The sequence below is a fragment of the Neophocaena asiaeorientalis genome, unplaced genomic scaffold (assembly GCF_003031525.2).
Source record: "Neophocaena asiaeorientalis asiaeorientalis breed wild unplaced genomic scaffold, Neophocaena_asiaeorientalis_V1.1 scaffold629, whole genome shotgun sequence".
Classification (NCBI taxonomy): Eukaryota; Metazoa; Chordata; class Mammalia; order Artiodactyla; family Phocoenidae; genus Neophocaena; species Neophocaena asiaeorientalis.
This window is the reverse complement of record NW_020175468.1, coordinates 7,830,608-7,851,290: the sequence shown is the minus strand read 5'-3', so window position 1 is coordinate 7,851,290 and position 20,683 is coordinate 7,830,608. Positions and strand designations below refer to the sequence as shown.

Below are 20,683 nucleotides of genomic sequence, written 5' to 3'. Positions count from 1 at the left end.
CAGATAGGTGGTTTGCATATATTTTCTTCCATTCCATAGGATGCTTTTACATGTTGTTGATTGTTTCTTTTGCTGTGTGGGAGCTATTTATTTATTAAATTAAAAATTTACTTTTATACAATTTTTTTTTTTTTTTACTTTTATACAATTTTAAAGCTTATTTTCCATTTACAGTTACTACAGAATATTGGCTATATTTCCCGTCTTGTACAATACACAGCTGAGCCTATCTTAACACCTAATAATTTGTGCCCCTCTTTTTCCCCCCCCCCCCCCCCACTGGTAACCACTAGTTTGTTCTCTATATCTGTGAATTTGTGAAGCTTTTCAGTTTGATGTAGTCCCACTTACTCATTTATTTTTGCTTTTGGTATCACATCCAAAAATATTATTGCCAAGACCAATGTCAAGGCGCTTTTTCCCTGTTTCCTTCTAGGAGTTCTATGGTTTCAGGTTTTATGTTTACGTCTTTAATCGATTTCAAGTTAATTTTTGTGAGTGGTATAAAATAGGGGTCTAATTTCATCCTCTGCCTGTGATTATCCAATTTTCCCAATACAATTTATTGAAGAGACAATCTTTTGCCCATTGAGTATTCTTAGCTCCCTTGTCAAATATTAGTTGACCGTACATGGGAGGGTTTGTTTCTGGGCTCTCGATTCTGTTCCTTTCATCCGTGTGTCTGTTTTTGTGCCAGTACCATACTGTTTTGATTACTATAGTGCAATATAGTCTGAAACTTCTGTTTCAATGACTTCTTATCACAAGGAAAACAATGAAAAACACTTGTCTCTGTACAGCTATCTCTTTGGTATCGACATGTATAATCAAGTGTGGCTCATTCATCCTGGAATGTAAGTGAGCAGCCCTTTGAAATTAAATCAAATCAGACTGAAACCTGAGGAGCCTCTTCTCAAACTGCCCCATATCCCTTTGTACCAGAAGCAGAGGAGGGTGTTCAAAAGTTATCTGTAATGCCGTAAAAGGTGTCACCTATTTTATACTTTTTGTCTATTTTAGCACCCAAAACAGTGTCTTTTATTTTTTAATATAGTGGGTGCTCAACAAATATTTATTGAATTAGAGTGAAGTCCACTTAGGACTTTAGGCTCCCTCTCCCCCACCACTGACTTTCATATACCAAGGTCTCCAATATTCCTGAAGCTCCTTCATAGCCGCCCAAATTTCAAAAGCTAAATGAATGATATGAAACTCACAAACATTCGTTCAGTAGGTTTAGAATATCTTGTCCAACAGGTGTGCAAAGAAATTAACCACTTTGCTTGCCTTTCTTTTTTTAATATTATTTATTTAATTTATTTAATTTTTTTGGCTGTGTCTGGTCTCAGTTGTGGCACACGGGATCTTTGCTGAGGCATGGGGGATCTTTCGTTGCAGCGCTCAGGCTCTTTGTCACAGTGTGCGGGCTCTTTGTTGCGATACACGGGCTTCTCTCTACTTGCGGTGTGTGGGCTCCGTAGTTGTGGCGGGGGCTAGAGAGCGAATGGGCTCTGTAGTTTGCGGCATGTGGGTTCTCTTGTTGAGGCGCAGGAGCTCGGTAGTTGTGGTGCTTGAGCTTAGTTGCCCCGCGGCATGTGGGATCTTAGTTTTCCCCACCAAGGATTGAACCTACATCCCCTGCATTGGAAGGCGGATTCCTTACCACTGGATCACCGGGGAAGTCTGCTTGACTTTCATCTGTATCTTTTTGCTTTTCTTTCACCTGTATCTTGTCCAAGTTCTGAAGCTACCAAAGAAAATAACCCAGGCCATTAATCTACTGCCTAGGACACAATATTTCTGCAGGAAGTGTGACAGCTCTCCAACCACGACAGCTGTTCTCAGGACCTAGAAAAACTCAACCTGTTTTGAGTTTCACAAATGCATCTCTTTTTATTTGTGACTTGCTATTGCCAACAATGGAATTAGGATACTGATCAGCCACAAACCACTAATAAAATGATCCCAGAATTGCTCTGCCACAAGAAAATATAGAAATGCCCCCCACCTCACCCCGTCCCATAAACAAACCCTAACTTGAACCCAAGAATTAATTCTTCCTAATTATATCAAAATTACTTTCTTTTACCCTCAAAATATTGGCATTGTACTGCAAATACTGATACAAAACCACAGTGACATCGGGGCTTCCCTGGTGGCACAGTGGTTGAGAGTCCGCCTGCCGATGCAGGGGACACAGGTTCGTGCCCTGGTCCGGAAAGATCCCACATGCCGCGGAGCGGCTGGGCCCGTGAGCCGTGGCCGCTGAGCCTGCGCGTCCGGAGCCTGTGCTCCGCAACGGGAGAGGCCACAACAGTGAGAGGCCCGTGTACCACAAACAAAACAAAACAAACAAAAAACTGGTTACATATACTGTGGTACATCCTTAGAATGGAACAGTGCACCTTTGTAGAAGGTAATTAGAAAGATTTCTATGTATGAACTTAGAAAGGTTTCTAAGTTACAATGGTAAGTTAAAAACCGAGGCATGAACTAGGATATATATCTTTTGTGAAAAATAACCTATATTTGTATTTGTGTTTTAGTCTATGAAGACACTTTGGAAGAACACATAAAGAACTAATAACTGTGATTATCTGTGGGGTTGTAGTAGGAACTGGGTGGATGGGAACAGGCAAGGAAGACTTTTCACCGTATCTTTTATACCTGTTCTCTTTTGAGCCTTGTGAAAGTATTACCTATTCAAAAGATAAAATAAATAAAAATTTAAAAGTGAAATATGTCCTTTTCATAGTTCAGATGTTCTTGGAAACACTTTAACACATAAGATATACAATATATGCTTTGTTCTATTTTGATTTTACTTGTCATTTAAAATATCTTAAGGGCCCGCTCGCCCCAACTAGAGAAAAACCCGCGTGCAGCAACGAAGACCCAATGCAGCCAAAAATAAGTTAATAATAAAAAAAAATCTTAGGGGACTTCCCTGGTGGTCCAGTGGTAAAGAATCCGCCTTCCAATACAGGGGACGCGGGTTCAATCCCCGGTCGGGGAACTAAGATCCCACATGCCACGGGGCAACTAAGCCCGCACACTGCGACGAAAGATCCGGCATGCCGCAACTAAGAGCCAATGGAGCCAAAAATAAAAAATAAAAATAAATATTAACAAAAATCTTGGAAAAGACAAAACTAATCTTCCACTAAGTAATCAGTCTTTGTTGTTTATGACACAAAGGAATTACAAATTCTGAAATTCAGAAGTTCCTCAATAGTCTTCCATTCCCAATCTTCCAGGTGTTAAGTTTAGAAACTTGGGTCTTGTAGTTATTTCTTTTCTCAACTTGGTTAACATCCATGGGCTTTGCTATTGGCAAGTTGTTGAGTCATGCTTTATTCTTGTAAAACAAACCTCTGTAGTGAGGCAAACATAAAAGATACTTTCCACAATGCAGAGAAAAGAATCTGCATCAATCAGGATTTTTCTGAAAACAGGCTTCAAAAGACCCAAGATTTACTTTCCCTGTTTTCTCTTGTTTCCTGATGATATATTTTTTTCAACTGTGTAAGAACTGCTTTCTTTTCCCTTATTTACAGTCCACTCCACCTGCTCCAATAAAAATGTTTTAGTTGTAGGATTGGCAAACGACTCTGTCTTAAATGAATCCAAAAGAGAATGGCAGGGTTCTCTGAGGTAGCTTCCTCCTCTTCGGATGTACAGGACATCGCGTCTAATTATTCCCTGTCTTTCAGCTCATCGCAACCGAGTTCTGCAGCCAGGTGACTGAGAGCCACAGATGTAAAGAGATCTTTGATAAATGTATAATCAGACAGACACTGGGATAACGCGTTTGCCAGCTGGAATCGTGGGCTACTTCCCTTGCTCTACACACATCCGTAACACACCCAGTTGGGTTCGTCAAACCCTCTTAATCGGCTGCCGTGGGCGCTGGGCACCTCTTCCCCACAACGAAGGCTGCGCCTGTCCCAAGTCAGGCTCGAAGCCTTCGGGCTCGCGTTGCGGTCGTGGGAATTCGGCCGGGTCGGGGCCGTTCCCCTGCCGGGGCGACTCTCGGGGACCCCCGTCCCCGCGTGGCCCAGCCACCGGGCCTTCTCTGTCCTCGTCCGTCATCCGACCTTCCCCGGGCTCCGCAGGCCCCGTAGGGGCCGGCTTCCGCCTCCCGCCGCCGACCTCCGCCTGCGGGAAGTCGCGGTCACCATTCGCCAAGCCCGTCGGCGGAACACTGCTGCCTGCGGGCAACATGGGCATCTCGGACCGCGGAGGCCGCGCGGCCGCTTCTCAGAGACTTTGGAACAACGGAACAGCACAATTGTGCGCGTGAACACGTGAGCGAGTGCGCATGCTCGTGCGTACCTGTGCGCGTGCGTGCACGTGAGCGTGTACGCTCGCGCGGGTGTGTTTAACTGGCATGCTTGTGTGGTGACCGTGCCTGTGAGAAGATTCATAATGCTAAGTTTCGGCGAGGTTTTTGTTGCTGTCAGTCCCCAGCGAATGACAAGGGCTGCTTCATACTTTTAAGTTTTAGTCAAGAATTCTTTTTTTTTTTTTTTTTTTGCGGTACGCGGGCCTCTCACTGCTGCGGCCTCTCCCGTCGCGAAGAACAGGCTCCGGACGCGCAGGCCCAGCGGCCATGGCTCACGGGCCCAGCCGCCCCGCGGCACGTGGGATCCTCCCGGACCGGGGCACGAACCCGCGTACCCTGCATCGGCAGGCGGACTCTCAACCACTGCGCCACCAGGGAAACCATAGTCAAGAATTCTTGGTAAGGCACACTTATACCATCAGTGTCTCGGTCCCTTTTTTTTTTTTTAAGAAGATGTTGGGGGTAGGAGTTTATTAATTTATGTTTGCTGTGTTGGGTCTTCGTTTCTGTGCGAGGGCTTTCTCTGGTTGTGGCAAGCGGGGGCCACTCACTATTGCGGCCTCTCTTGTTGCGGAGCACAGGCTCCAGACGCGCAGGCTCAGTAGTTGTGGCTCACGGGCCCAGTTGCTCCGCGGCATGTGGGATCCTCCCAGACCAGGGCTCGAACCGGCAGATTCTCAACCACTGCGCCACCAGGGAAGCCCTGGGTCCCTATTTTATTTTAGAAAGCTGTGCAACTTTTGATGCTGGAAACCTGAAACTGCCCTCCCATGCATGCTGTTGCGTCATGAACTCTTGCCCCTCTTGGCGTTCCTCACCTCCTTTTCTCTTTCCTGCTTTTTTCTCTTTCTTTTCCTCCCCTGCCCCCTCTTTCCCTTCTCCTCCTCCTCTCTTCCCCTGCTACCTTCTCCTTCCATTCCCCCTTTCTCTCTTTACCTCTGTCCTCCCACCCTTTCATCTTCCTTCTTCTCCCAGCCTCCCTCCCTTCCATTTCTTTCTCTCCACCCCTTGCCTTTCGTCTTAAGTCTAAGTCTCTGGCAGGCTCCTCTTCCTACCCGACTGTTGTAACGTCCCAGACTTTCAGCCCAGACTGCTTCTAATTTCTAGGGGAACTGTCTTCCAGACTCCCTTGTAATGCCACCTCTCTGCTTGGGTCTGTTTCTGGACTTCTGCTCTTTTCTCTCCCCTTCCCCTTCTTCTTCTTCTTCTTCCAAGCTGTGTGGCATGCAGGATCCTAGTTGCCCGACGAGGGATCGAAGCCCGTGCCCCCTGTAGTGGAAGCCTGGAGTCTTAACCACTGGACCGCCGGGGAAGTCGCACGTCTGTTCTTTCCTGTTAATTTATGTGCTTATCTGCACCAATACAAATCGTCTTACTATAATTATATCAAACACTTTAATACGTGACTTATTGACATCGGATGAGGCCGAATCCTCCCTCCTAGTTCTTCAAGATTGTCTTAGCTCTCCTTGGACTTTTACACTGTGTGTGAATTTTTGAGTCAGTTTGAGAATTTCCTTAAAATCTTATTGGGATTTTGCTTAGAAATTCATGACTTCTTAGATTAATTCAGGGAAGAACTGGAATCTTTAAAATGGATTCTTCTCCTGCATTAATGTGATGTATGTATGTATCCACTTATTAAGGTTTTCTATTACATTATAAAAGTTTTATAGTTTTCTTTCTAATTGTTTTTAGATGTAGATAGTAAAACTGTAACTAAAAACAATAAATGAGAAATTCAAAATGGAGTTTACTTGGGAAAGTGAGCAAGTAGAGGCAGTGGGGAGGGACGCCTAGAGAAATTCACAGGTGTTACCGGCCAGGGTTCTTGGCCTCCTTAATCAATAGAAATCGATAAGAGGCCATACAAATTCAGGCAAGGCTTTACCGGGGCTCCTGCTGCAGCAGGAGGGAGTGAAAACAAGTAACAGTTTCTCTTGCTGGCTCTCTGAGGGGGTGGCCAGCTGGTTCCTTTTATGGGGGTGAGGGTAAGAGTGGGTGGGTGCAGGGGTTAGGCCAGAGGCTTGGCTTAGGCCACCCCCTTGGTGGTGCTGGGTGGGTTTTTGGTCTTTTTGTATCTTGTTGTTCATAATTTGCCTCAACTGTGCAGCCCGAAGTTATTTTTAGTCCCTTATAGTTTCTTTGTATTTTACTGCTCTAGGAGATGTTTGTCCAGGTGCAAGCACTGCAGCAAAGGGTCCCAGGTCCCAGCCTGTCTCACAGGTACTAATGTTTTTATTTCTGAAGCTTGGTGATGGGTATATGACTGTTTTGTGTGTGTTTTTTTAAAATTTTAATTATTCTAGTTTGTTACGAGTTTTATGTGCATGATATATTTCACAGTTTAAACAAATCTCTCCTGTCTTTTATTGGATTGAATTTTAGGAACATCAAGCATTTAGTTGCTGTTGTGGATAGGCTCTTTATTGCAAAAGGACTCTCACGCTGCTCTTTAAGAATGCTGACGGTTCCCATGTTGTTTTGTCCAGTAACTTTGCTGAATGTTTGTAAGTTCTGACAGACTTTAAAAAATAGTTTCTTTGCCAATTGCAAATAATTTGAGCATTCTCTCTTTTTTCTTGGTCAGTATACCTAACAGTTTGTCAATTTTGTGAATCTTTTCAAGGGACCAACTTTTGGTTTTTGATTTTGTCTATTGTTCTTCTCCTCTCTATTTCTGTTGTAATCTTATGATTTCCTTCTGCTTGTTTTGGGTTTAGTTCGCTCTTCTCGTTTCTTAAGGTGGAAGGTTAGTTTATTTATTTGAAAATTTTCGTTTTCGTTAATATAGGTATTTTACAACTATAAATTTCCCTGCAAACACTGCTTTTTCTGCATCACATAAGTTTAGGTATGTTGTGATTTTGTTTTCATTTATCTCAAAATATTTGAAAATTTCTCTTATGATTTCTTCTTTGACCAGTTGGTTATTTAGGAGTGTGTTGTTTAATTTCCACACATTTGGGAATTCCCCAAATTTCCTTCTGTTATTGATTTCTAATTTAATTCCATTGCACTCAACATACTTTGTATGATTTCAGTGCTTTAAAAATTCTGAGAATTGTGTTATGGCCTAACATGATGTCTCCTGGAGAATGATCCATGTGTACTTGAGAAAAATCTGCATTCTGCTGTTGTTGGGTGATCTGTGGATTTCTGTAAGGACTAGTTGGTTTGTAGTGTTGTGCAAGTCTTATATTTCCTTGGTTTTCTGTCTAGTTGGTCTGTCCATTATTGAAAGTGGAGTATTGAAGTTTCTATTATTGTTGAATTGTCTCCATTCAAGTCTGCTTTTTGCTTCATGTACTTTGGGGCTCTGTTGTTAGGTGCTTATATGTTTGTTATATCTTCTTGATGAAATGACCCCTTTTAAAATGTCATTCTTTGTCTCTAGTAATAATTTTTTAAAAATAAATTTATTTATTTGTTTTTATTTTTGGCTGCATTAGGTCTTCGTTGCTACGTGCAGGCCTTCTCTAGTTGTGGCGAGCGGGGGCTACTCTTTGTTGTGGTCGTGGGCTTCTCATTGCGGTGGCCTCTCTTGTTGTGGAGCATGGACTCTAGGTGCATAGGCCTCAGTAGTTGTGGCACGCGGGCTCAACAGTTGTGGGTCACGGGCTTAGTTGCTCTGCGGCATGTGGGATCTTCCCAGACCAAGGCTCGAACCTGCGTCCCCTGCATTGGCAGGAGGATTCTTAACCACTGTGCCACCAGGAAGGCCCTCTAGTAATAATTTTTATCTTGAAGACTATTTCTCAAATATTAGTATAGCCACTCTGCTTTCTTTTGTTTACTGTTTACATGGTATATGTCTTTCCATCCTTTTAATTTTGTCTATTTGTGTTTTTGAATCTAATTTGTATCTTGTAGATAGCATATATTTGAATCATAAAAAAAGTGAATTTTACCAATTCCTGCCTTTTACTTGGAGTTCTCTATGCTGTCATTCAGGGAACCAGGTTGGTTTCAGCCCTGCCATCATTAACACCTGGATTCCCAGGTCACCCTGGAGGTTTGCATCCCAGTCAACCAGAAGAGGGAGAATGGAGCCTGCACAGGAGGTTTTTGTGGGACAGGCTTGGACATGGTGCCTACCACTTATATTCCATTGGCTAGAAGTCAGCCATGTAAATATTTAACTGGTAGGGGGGTTAGGAAGTGTGCTTAGCTCTGTGCTGAGGACAAAAGAAGAAAGGGACTTAGTGAAAGACTAGCAGAGTCCACCACAGTTATATAAGAAAAGGACAATGTATTTGGAGAATAACCCTACCATCAATGGGGTTGCATATTCCAGTAGCTAAAAGATCTTGCTGATAACGTCTTCAAATCAGATACCTATGGAGATGGTGGCTATTGGAACTAAAGTCTACATTCATGGCTCTGGATTTTGCTTGGATAGCAGGAGGAATTAATACTGCAATTGTCAAATTATGATAGACCTTAACTAGTAGAAGGGATGTGTACTCTCACTGATAAGGAATGTCAGGCCTATATGACTCAGAAACTAGAAAATGTCCATAAAGAAGCATTGAGGCTACACAAGACTGGGAGCTGGGTTCTGTTTACATAACTTGTGGCCTTTAGGGAATTTGGGGATACATATTTTACAGTTATTTTAGTAACACTAGGAATAATAACTGGCACATATGCAGTGGAAATGCTTATAAAAAGTGTAAGCTCTAGGAACACATCAAGAGCTTTCTCACCTGAAACAAAACAAATAATGCACCATTTGTATTTAGAAGACTAGAGAATGAAATCCAGAGGGAAAAGTATGAAGAGTCTCATGCATAAGCAAATTTAAGATAAACTATCCGTAAGTTGCAACAAACAAGGGAAACTGTTGAAAAACATTGCATAACTTCTCTTAGTTTGGGTTTTTTCAGAAGTAGACCCTTAGACCCGGGAACAAGTGTAAGTAATTTATTTGGGAAGAGGAGGGAGTTAGGGGGTGTGTTAACAGGGAAGGGAAGGCAGCCAATGAAGAGTGCTCTATTAAGCCAGCAACTACAGTGCAAAGCTGAAATTTAAGCCCACGTGAAAACTTTGGAAAGCAGTGCAAAACAGGCCTCAGAATGATCTCACTCGAGGGTTGAGGGTGTTGGGCTATTTATACAGCAACTCCTAAGTGTCATTGATTAGGGTTATTTCCTGGTATAGTACACGTTAATTCTTTGGCCTTTCCAGATTGCCATGCATGTGTGGGCAGTATGGCTTTCTATGGTTCCAGAGAAGGATAATAGTGTGCAGATGAAGATACTGGCAGTTGGAAATCTACTGGTACACACTGCAGGTCCAAGGAGTATGGGCAGGGTGTTGATAGTTTCTGTTAGAGTCACCCCTTGCACCACTCAGGGCCACTGGTGCCTCACAGAAGTTCACTCCATCCTGCCACTGCTCTATCAAGTTGGCAGCTAGTCACACTTGTTTTTGTTTTGTTTTGTTTTTAAAGATATACAGTTGGACGAGGTCTTCACTGCTATAGTTGGTCTTGGTCAGAATTTTGTTTGTATATTAACATTCAAGACTCCTCTCATACTTGACCAGTACTTCCCTTGATCTATGTTGCTTACTTGTTGAAATAAACATATACCTTCCCGTCTGAGCAATCTGAACCCTGGTTACTTTTCCCTCATCAGACTAATGATGCTGCAATTCCCCGTCTACAGTTAGTTCTGGGCATGGAGGCATCAAGAGTTCTAGACATATTCTTCCTTGTTCCTATTACACAGCAGCAGTCCTGTTTCTTGCCAGTATAGTAATTTATTTCTTTGCTTGCTGTTCTCTTGACATGAAGAGCCCAAAAGTGATTGGGTGGCAACGAAAGCTTAAGGTTAGTGGAGCTTTTGCTGTGTCCTCTGGCGGAAGTGGTTCCTCCCCTGGGAACCAGGACCTCTAGATCTGCAGGATCTGGAATCGCAGGAACAGAAACACATATTCCCCAAAATGGGTCATGGGAGTCATGGTGAGAGGGGTCAATTCTATGTCTACCTCTTATTGAGAACTATACTATACAATGGTTGTTGGTATAAGGCATCTTGAGGGACAGTACTCCAGTACCACAGGGTATCATCTCCAAGGTGGTGCCTTAGCTGTGTTTGCAAAAGGTCAAACAAAGGCAGGGAGTGAAGCCTGGATTCTGTTCTCAGTACTCAGCTCATTCAGATCTGAAGGTGCGCCCCCATTAGGGTCTGGGCTGTTTTCCAGAATTGCTCCCTATACCAGTGGATTCTGTCTTCCTGTCCTGCACCAGCCATTCACTACCAAGAGAGATGTGAGGAGATATCAGAGAGATCCACAAAAAACAGTGTCCCTGGTTGAATATTCAGAGTAGAACTGGGGCACACTCATTCACTTGGTTATTCCTGCACTCCTTGCACACATCTCTTTTGAGTTGCTGCTCTGCGATAGGGCCCATGTAATTAACATCCCCTGATTTCCAAACCATGCTTTCTCTCCGTGTGACAACTTTCACAGCAGGGGCCCTGGGGATGGGACAGTCTTCAGATTTGGTAGACACTTGGTCTTCATTAATTGTTCTATTTAATAAATAGTGTCTGATGGCAGAAGACGACCTTGTTGCTTTCCGGCTCTGTAGCTTCCTAAGGCTCACAAATGTCCTCAGGACAAAGTATAAGCCTCTTATGTTGGTACTCAAAGCCTTTGTGATAGGGATCCTGCCTCTCTGATATTTACCAGAACTTCTTAACTCATCTTGTGGTCCCTAAAAATAAAATATTGAAGTAGTGCCATAAACATGCTGTGGTATATTTCTTCTTTTTTTGTTGTTGGTAATATTGTAACTTCTGCTTAATTTCTACATCAGCCCTTTATTGATAGAACATACTAGTACTTTAATATTCAGAGTAATTGCCAACTCTTGTTGAATTATCCCTATATTAATGTTTTATCTATTTTGTGAGGGAAGGGTAAGGAAATCCCATCCGTCTTGATATATGGCTTATGAGACCATAGTATGGAATGTAGGTTTATTTTACCATTGCAGTTTTATGAAAATGAAAACAGCAAATTTTTTGCTGTTTTTGAGCAACTTTTACAGCATCTTGGTTCTTTGGGAGGAAGAATATGTAAAATATTTTAATAGTTGTTGAGTAATCAATATATGAAATGCTGATGAAAATTGAGTTTTTCTCCAGTTCTAAACTCTGTTGCGTAAGAATTCCTGTTAGAAGAATCTGAAACAATTTGCAACTTTTTGTGTGTGTGTGTGTGTGGCCGCTCGGCATGTGGGATCCTAGTTCCCTGACCAGGGATCGAACCCGTGCCCTCTGCAGTGGGAGCATGGAGTCCCAACCACTGGACCTCCAGGGAAGTCCCTGCAAATTTTTGTACAGAAAATCCAAAGTGAATTTATGTTTCATCCATCATAGAGGTTTAGTGCTATGACTCATCAGAAAAAAAGGCCCCTTTATTCTGTGTTGCCTGCCCCTCACTTGGAAACAGACGTGCTTCCACATTAGAGCCATCATTAGCACCACGGACACGCCACAGAAGGGAAACGGCTTTTGGGGACTTGGGCGTCAAGAATAGAATTATCCATATATATGGAATCTAAAAAAAAAAAAATGTTCTAATGAACCTAGGGGCAGGACAGGAATAAAGACACAGACTTAGAGAATGGACTTGAGGACACGGGGAGGGGGAAGGGTAAGCTGGGACGAAGTGAGAGAGTAGCATGGACATATATACACTACCAAATGTAAAATAGAGAGCTAGTGGGAAGCAGCTGCATAACACAGGGAGTTCAGTCCAGTGCTTTGTGACCACCTAGAGGGGTGGGATAGGGAGGGTGGGAGGGAGACGCAAGAGGGAGGGGATATGGGGATATATGTATATGTATAACTGATTCACTTTGTTATACAGTAGAAACTAACACAACATTGTAAAGCAACTATACTCCAATAAAGATGTTTAAAAAAAAAAAAGACTAGAATTATCACAGAACAGAACTTCTTCTTTTGGGGACTCTGGCACAGACTGGGAAGAGCAAAAGGCATTGAGAAGGGAAGGCTTTAGGACCCAAGGCTGGCTTTCCATTTCTTGAGAAATGCCCTGTTAGCTGAGAGATGATCAGGGATTGAGAAGGATTGAGGAAAACGGGGGCTGGGGAAGTCACCAGAGGCACTTCAAAGTTTTTTGTTGACCACTGATCCCTGGACTCTCTATGTTATATATTTGTATCTGAAACATCTCTACTGGCCACCCTGAGCACAGAGCAGTATCTAAGATAGAGATGAATGTACCGATCTATGTGAAGTGGACTGGTTGACAAATATCATTCAGGGAAGGGCAGTTATTACATGTTTGTTTAGCAGGGCCACTGTGCAGGGTTCTGTAGTTTATTCAAATAAAGTAGCCACCAGCCAAGGGACAAGTTGATATAAAATCTGACTCATGCTCTGCTCAGTAAGCTATGGGCTACAGGATAGTTTTTATCCACTTAGACCAAGAATTTGCCTAATTCCCCAAAACATGAATTACAGGCTACTGATGGGGTTCTACAATCCATTTTCAAAATGCTGAAGTGACCAAGAATGAGACAGGGCAGGTGTAAGAAGGAGATTGGGCCAAATCAGAACCCAAGAGTTTACAGATAGAGAGGAGGAAATTTCATTCCCCTGTGGAATGAAACCAGGAAGAAAGGCCTGGAGAGCAAGGTGAGCCGTGAGTTGCCACCTCAAGGTATCTGGAGGTTACGTTGAGAAGGCTAAGGAAAGAGGCAGACCAGTTAGTAAGGTTACAGTTGAAGATCTACAAGCTGTGACGGTGGGCGTGGTGAGAGATGATGTGAATGATGAAAACTGATGCCTGAGATAGTCCTTGTGGACACAGAGGACTTCCTTAAATCTGTCTTGGTCTGTTTGTAGGCAATATCTCGTGTCTCCTAAGTGGTTCTCCAGACTTAACTAAGGAGCAGATGATCAGAGCCTCTAGAAGGAAGGAGCTCCCGTTTTACCGTCTTGCAAGAACTCATAGAAGCTGAGAATGGAGGGTGGTGCCAATTGCTGCAGAGAAGGATTCCCGCAGAGAATGATAGATTTGAGGCTGGCTGGTTTCAGAAATGATAGGGACCGAGGATTGCTCTACATCTCCTACTGCCCCCTCTTAAAATGGGTGTGTTTATTGCATTTTTCCCCTGTGTCTCTTTCAGCATTGACTTCGTGAGCACCAGGTCCTGGTTTAGATAATGAGATGCTGGACATCATTCCTGAGCCTGTTTTTTTGTGATTGTACTACGCTTGGGAATTCTTTAGAGAGACGTTAGTGTTTTTGGTATGTGGGAAGTGTGAAGTCGCTGGGGCCTGAGGGTGGAACAGTAGCTAGTGGCCAAGGATGACTTCCCAAGAACCATAAGTCAGAAGACCCATGCCCTATGTAGCCTTCTCCCCATGATTTTGGCTGTCTCTCTTTTGTTTTTCCCTTGGGTTGTTTTCCTTCCATTTTTATTGAGATATAATTGACACACAGCACTGTGTAAGTTTCAGGTGTACAGCGTAATACATCATGAAATGATTACCACAATTAGTTTAGTAAGCATCCATTATTTTGGCTGTCTCTCTCTCTCTTTTTTTTTTTTTCGGTACGCAGGCCTCTCACTGTTGTGGCCTGTCCCGTCGCGGAGCACAGGCTCCGGATGCGCAGGCTCAGCGGCCATGGCTCACGGGCCCAGCCGCTCCGCGGCATGTGGGATCTTCCTGGACCGGGGCACGAACCCGCGTCCCCTGCATCGGCAGGCGGACTCTCAACCACTGCGCCACCAGGGAAGCCCTTGGCTGTCTCTTTGACTTGCTTTTGAACAATAGGATGTGATGGGAGTGGCACTGCCTGACTCCCAGGGCTAGGTCCTATTATATCTTGTACCTTCTGCTTCACTGGTGGAAGCCAGTCACTGAGTCCAAAGATAGCCTTGCTTCCTTTGTTGAAGATTAATTGACTGTAGGTGTGTGGGTTTATTTCTGGGCTCTCTATTCTGTTCCATTGATCCATATGCTAGTACCACAGTGTTTTGATTACTATAGCTTTGTAGTATTGTCTGAAGTCTGGGAGGGTTATGCCTCCCGCTTTGTTCTTTTTCCTCAGGATTGCTTTGGCAGTTCTGGGTCTTTTATGGTTCCATATAAATTTTAGGATTATTTGTTCTAGTTCTGTGAAAAATATCATGGGTAATTTGATAGGGATTGCATTAAATCTGTGGATTGCTTTGGGTAGTATGGCCATTTTAATGATATTAATTCTTCCAATCCAAGAGTGTGGGATATCGTTCCATTTCTTTGAATCATCTTTGATTTCTTTTATATCTTTTAAACATTCTCCTTTTTAATTTTTTTTATCAAAGTATATGTCTCTTCCTTTAAATAAACAGAATCACATAAGAAGAAAAAGTGATTCAGAGTTATTCATAAATCTGACTCTCTGAAAAACTATGGAAGTGGCAAGTAGACTACTCCCTAAGGAAAGGATGATTTCCTTTATTAAGTTTTACAGTTCTCAACATATAAGTCTTTCAGCTCCTTGGTCAGGTTTATTCCTAAGTATTTTTTTCTTTTGATGTGATTTTAAAGGGGATAATTTTTTTTTTACATTCCCTTTCTGATATTTCATTGTTAGTGTAAACAGCAGCTCGGTGCTTTGTGACCGCCTGGAGGTGTGGGATAGGGAGAGTGGGAGGGAGGGAGATGCAAGAGGGAAGAGATATGGGAACATATGTATATGTATAACTGATTCACTTTGTTATAAAGCAGAAAGTAACACACCATTGTAAAGCAATTATACTCCAATAAAGATGTAAAAAAAAAAAAGAAATGCAACCGATTTCTTTTTTTTTAAAGATATTTCCACTTTTATTTTTAAAAGGTACATAAAGGAGGGTCCAAAGGAAGTCTCCAAATGAGACCAACAAACTCCCAAATATGTGTGTAACTATCAAAATTTCTGAGGTCAGCAATTAAATATTTGCTTTAAACTTTCTATTAAAGTAGAACAAAAAAAACCACAGCACAACTTCTATAGGGATATCAGGATAGTTATAGCAGTAAATCTGGCTTGATGTAAACGTGACTATTATCATATTTTCTCCTATTCCTGGGGAGACAGAAATGCAACCGATTTCTGTATGTTAATCTTGTATCCTGCTACCTTGCTGAATTCGTTTATCAGTTCTAGTAGTTTTTATGAATTTCACCTGATTTCCCTCAAATTACAAAGTTTCTTCCCCATATCACCAATTATAGCTTTGTGTATATAGACAGATGCCTTATATCTTGGTTTAGTTGTCTGAAATGGGGGAAGGGTTTTGGTTCAGTGTCTGGCATATAGTAGGTACTATATAAGGATATTTTTACTAATGTCTTTGCAGACAATTCAGTGACCCTGTCCCTTAGTCCTTGTGTCAGAGAAATAGCTATGCTTTTAGATTCCTTGATCTTTTCTATAGTACTTTCACACCCCTCTTGGTGATGACCACTTACTCTTTTTTCCCCCAAAGCAAGAACCAAACCCTGTTAAGTTTTCAGAAGTTTTAATGATCAAGTTTTGGGGAAGGGTGAGGAGGAGCCAATCTGTTAGCGAACTCTGGGAGTCACATGGTCACTTAGATGGAGGAACCTCCTTGATAATGGGGAGTCTGGTCACATCCCTCTTTAGCAGACACACACTGAGGACAGGGAGACATCTCTCCACACTTGCACAAACTTCACAGATTGTGGTGGGAGTCGATGGGCAAGGCTATAATATTTTTGGCCATTTACTGTTACCTGGAAGGGAAAATGGGTCAGAAATACAGTATGCCACCAAACAAACTTTCAGTCTTCCTTTCTACTTCTGCCCTAGTACACACACTATCCACTCAGAAAACCCCTATTCAAACTTCAAAACCCAGTAGATATGCTTCTTTTAATAGGCTAACTTTTGGGACTATTTTGGAGACTTGTTCTCTTTGTTTTCTGTATTTCTCTTATTCCTCCAGGGAGGTTCTACCACTCTCTGTTGCACGGTCTATATTTGCGTGGCCTTTCCTTTAGCTTAGAAGCTTCTCATGGCCAAGAACTGTGTCTCATGAATCTTGACTCCCTGTCTCTTGCACAGAGCATCACAGGCTAAGGGGTTGGTAAGTGTTCACTGAATGCATACACTTCAGTTCTGCAAACTTTGCTGCCATTTACTCTGATCACCCAGTTTTTTCTTTGAGTACCTTAGATTTGGGGTGATGGTGGTGAAGAATGAAACTCAAGTGGTCTTAAAGAGGTAGAATAGTACAGATGGTTTAAAAATAGGATATTATTTTAACAGCTTATAGACATACGAAAAGATGCTCTACCTCAGTCTTAAAAAATATTATTTTTTTTTGCCTAGCCATTTAAAAAGGGCAGAATATTTGAACATATTCTTTATTGGTGAGACTCTTCAGAAGCAGTCATTTTTTGGGTGTTAGTTTGTCATATTTAAAATTCATATGGTTTTTGAACCAGTTATTCCTCCAATGTAAGTATTGGGAGGTTGATAATGACAAAAGTGTCGTACAGAAACCTTACCGCAGCATCATTCTTGAGAGCAAAATATTGGAAACAACCTAAATGTGCATGAATAAGGGTCAAGTTAAATCATTTTTGGTAATCCTTCTATTGGAATGTTATGCAAACATTAAGTTATGAAACGTCATGGATCTAAGATATTTATTAATTTATTTATTTATTTTTGGCTGTGTTGGGTCTTCGTTTCTGTGCGTGGGCTTTCTCTAGTTGCGGCGAGCGGGGGCCACTCTTCATCGCAGTGCGCGGGCCTCTCACTGTCGGAGCCTCTCTTGCTGTGGAGCACAAGCTCCAGATGCGCAGGCTCAGTAGTTGTGGCTCACGGGCCTAGTTGCTCCTCTATAAAAAAAAAATATATATATATATATATATATATATATATATATATATATATAAAATGGATAAAAGTATATATTTTTATCCATTAATAAAAGTATATACTTTCTTTATATATAAAGGGGTAGGTAGTTAGATGTACTTGTATAAGCATATATTGCCTCTGGAATGAGTGTAAAGAAACTAGTAACAGTTGTCCTGGTTTGAGAGTGAGAGAAAGACTTATATTGGATGGATTAAAATTATACATTTGCATATCTTAACTATTTAGTGACATGAAAATTCAAATAATAACAGCATAGGTAGAAATGATAACTATGGGTGAAGTCAGAGCAAATTCTCCACCTTGAGGGAAGTGGCAGGTAAGCTGATCTTGACCCTGGTTCGATTTGGGAAAAGACCTGAGGATGGCGGTACAAGCAGAGGGTGCTTTGTGATTAAAGGGGCAGGAGTAGTTATGGGAGATGGACCCTGAAGGACACTTGGGGCAAGGCCAGGGAGAGCTGTGTCCTCCTCTGAGAGCTTGTAGAGGCCGTGGAATGGATGGTTCCTGGGTGCACTTACCTGGTACTCATTTTGAAGCACCGAGATGTGCAGTTCAAATGGTTGGCCATCCACAAAGGGCATTCCAGAGGATGCCACCTCACAGTTCCAGCTCCCATTCTGACGGTTGTTTATCTTCACAGATATGCCAAAGTACACTTGGAAATGGAAGGCAACGTCTGAGTTCTCATCAGTCCCAGTGTGGAAATCCACCTGCATTTCTGGGTTCTTGCTGATGGGCAAGCACATAGCATGTTGAATAGGCCTCTTCTTGTGGGGGAACCCACATTTGGCATACACATACACATTCTTTCCCAATTCCTCCCTGGTAGAAGGAAGGCCTTCCTGGGGGATACTGTAATCCTTGTTCCTGTGGGCCTCCTTCAGCTTATCCTGCCCAGGATAGCAGGATGCCCTGTTCCTTGGCCCAAGATTCAAACTGAGCAGCAGTCACTGGCCTGGGGCTACTGGTTCTTTATCTGCTGGAAGTCCTATGCCCCTTGATGAAGAGCCAAAGCCCTGACCCCTTTTCCCAGACCCCAAGACCTGCCAACAGTTCTGCAACTGCAGGCATAATGCCTGGCACTGCAGGGGTCTCCAGGACCTGCATCTGCATTGTGCTACTGTTATGCTATTTCATGTTTTAACAGCACTCATGCATGAAGCGACCTGCCCGCCCCATACTCTAATATCCTCACTTCTCCCTCACCTCCCCACCCATGGGCTATCGAGTACCCACCTGAAAGATAGGGCAGGTTTCCCTCTGATTGTCACTGAAGAACCAATAGACAAGGACACATGCCATGTGTACAGGACCTGCCATGGGGAGACAAGAGTGGATGAGGGGCAAGGCCAGGTGTGGGCTCCCCTCCTACAGCGGTTCCCAGGGGTGCAGCAGGTTACACATCAAAGAACGAACTCTGAGGGCCCCAATCTCCCCACTTCACGAGAGTCAGGTCCCTATGTCCTTGAAGAGATGAGAGGATCCTAGTTAAGAGCAAGGGTTCAAGAGCCAGGCTGCCTGGATTCGAATCCTGATTCTGCCCCTTACGAGCAGTGAGATCTTAGATCCATTACTTGAACTCTCCTTGCCTCAGTTTGCTTGGTACAAGGAGGATTATCAGAAATTCCCACTTCATAGGGTGTTCTCAGGAATAGATGAGCAAAACCTTTAGCCTAATCACTGGCACGTGCAGGGTCCATACAGGGGCGACCTGTCAGAAGGGGGAGGACCCTTTCAGGAATACTGCCTGCAATTATTTTCTACCATCTGAAACTCTGAAGACAAGACTTGAGGATATAAAAATATGAAAGTGTAAAAATTCACTCCAGTGAAAAACATTTGTTTAAAGAGAGAGGGACGTAATAATGGAACAGGAAACCCCTGTGTGTGGGATGTAGATGTATATGCATTGGAATTATCAAGGGGAATGCATGTCCTTTCAAGAATGTATACAACATTGTTGAGAACACAGTCAGTACTTGTACAAAGGGTGTGGGACAGGAAAGTAATTGGGGAGAATCTACAAGTTGTTGACTGAACTCTGCTGTAAACTGTCTGGACTGAGGCTGAATGTGTTCCTTCCAGCTTCAGGTGATTTGATTCTCTGAAACCAAGTCTCCCAACAGCTTTCCCCTGGGGTCCAGGATCTGCTCACCCTCCTCCTGTGAGGCAATGGGAAGGGCCGACTTGGGGAGGATACCTGAGGTGGAGCGAGTGGTCACTGTGTGTGCACCCAGACTGGAGATGCAGCGCCCTACAGTCTGAGGTCACCTTCTCTCACTCTTCTTGAGAAGAGGCATGTAAGGAATCACTCCTTCTGCTCTCATTAATGCTCAGAGATGAGTTCTGGGTAACTCACAGGCCACAAGGCCACCACTTCTGCCAACCAGGATCCACATTGATACACATGGGAAGACCCACAGTCATTTAAACAGTCACTGCTGTGTAGGGGAGAACCCTCACATGCAGACAAATGCACACACATATTCACCGATCGACACCCAGTCACAGATTCTCACATACACACATTCACATATAGTCACACAAAGACATGCAGTTCATCATGTCACACATACCTCCCTACATTCTTACTCACCGTAACATGCACTGGTGTGCTGTAGTCACACACAGAGCCATGAAGACAAATGCACAGCCTCACCTCCTTGCACTTCTGCACACACTCCCTCATCCCCTCCTCTGACTAAAGACGCTAGTGCCTTCTGCTAGAAGGCTATGTCTTCAGCCTTCTTGTTTGTTACTATTCCCAAAGTAAGAAAAAAATGAATAGCTATAAGAGGAGACCTTAAGACCATAAGGTTACAGCTGTCAGCAGACACTGCTTTGAGAACAACTGGTGTCATCCTGAGTCGGACACAGTTCAGGAAATTCAGGTTCTCAGCAAAACAGGAATGGGTCTAAAATCACATCCACAGTGGCCGTCCAGCTCCATCTTGGATGCCTGAACCATGGTCACTCCATTTTGACTTTTAAATGCATTTTTTAAATGCATTTTCGTGTTCGGTGGCCAAAGCAGATGTACAGTGGATGTTCAATAGGCCACAAAACAGGCCACTGTGGTCAGCATACAGTTCAAGTTATATCACGTGAGAGCCAGAATGACTTTGCCATCCCTCAGTAGGTGAAAAGTTCCTCTGTCATTTTCCCTTTTGTCTGCAAATCTTTTGATAGAGCAAAATATTTGTCCCTCAATGCCAGGTTGGTTGCTGCTGGCCCTGGGTCCACCATGTCCTTTGGTGCTAGGCCTCCTTTTTCTTCATATATATGTTTGCCTAGTTATCCACATTGGGGGGAAACTAATCAGACATAGGGAACAAGCTCAGAGATATGCTGATGGGGAAACATTTCATAGGCTATTCATTTTATAAATTATATCGAACTGTTGCA

General features: G+C 43.0%; 1 protein-coding gene across 1 annotated transcript; it reads right to left on the bottom strand.

The window, feature by feature from the left end:
- Positions 1-16,008: 16,008 nt before the first annotated feature.
- On the bottom strand, positions 16,009-19,967 carry LOC112415377 (galectin-10-like). The gene is made up of 4 exons (XM_024768304.1): positions 19,938-19,967; positions 18,515-18,591; positions 17,797-18,007; positions 16,009-16,122 (listed from the first exon to the last, which is right to left on the bottom strand). Exons 1-4 carry the CDS (start codon positions 19,965-19,967, stop codon positions 16,009-16,011), a joined length of 432 nt encoding a protein of 143 aa, XP_024624072.1.
- Positions 19,968-20,683: the final 716 nt, after the last annotated feature.

Excerpts from the sequence above, each read along its gene's own strand:
- LOC112415377 (XM_024768304.1), bottom strand. The coding sequence starts at position 19,967 with ATGAGGGAGTGTGTGCAGAAGTGCAAGGAG. Across the intron at positions 18,592-19,937 it reads GTGTGCAGAAGTGCAAGGAG|GTCCTGTACACATGGCATGT; the intron begins GTGAGGCTGTGC and ends TCCCCATGGCAG. Across the intron at positions 16,123-17,796 it reads TGCTTCAAAATGAGTACCAG|GTAACAGTAAATGGCCAAAA; the intron begins GTAAGTGCACCC and ends TTTCCCTTCCAG.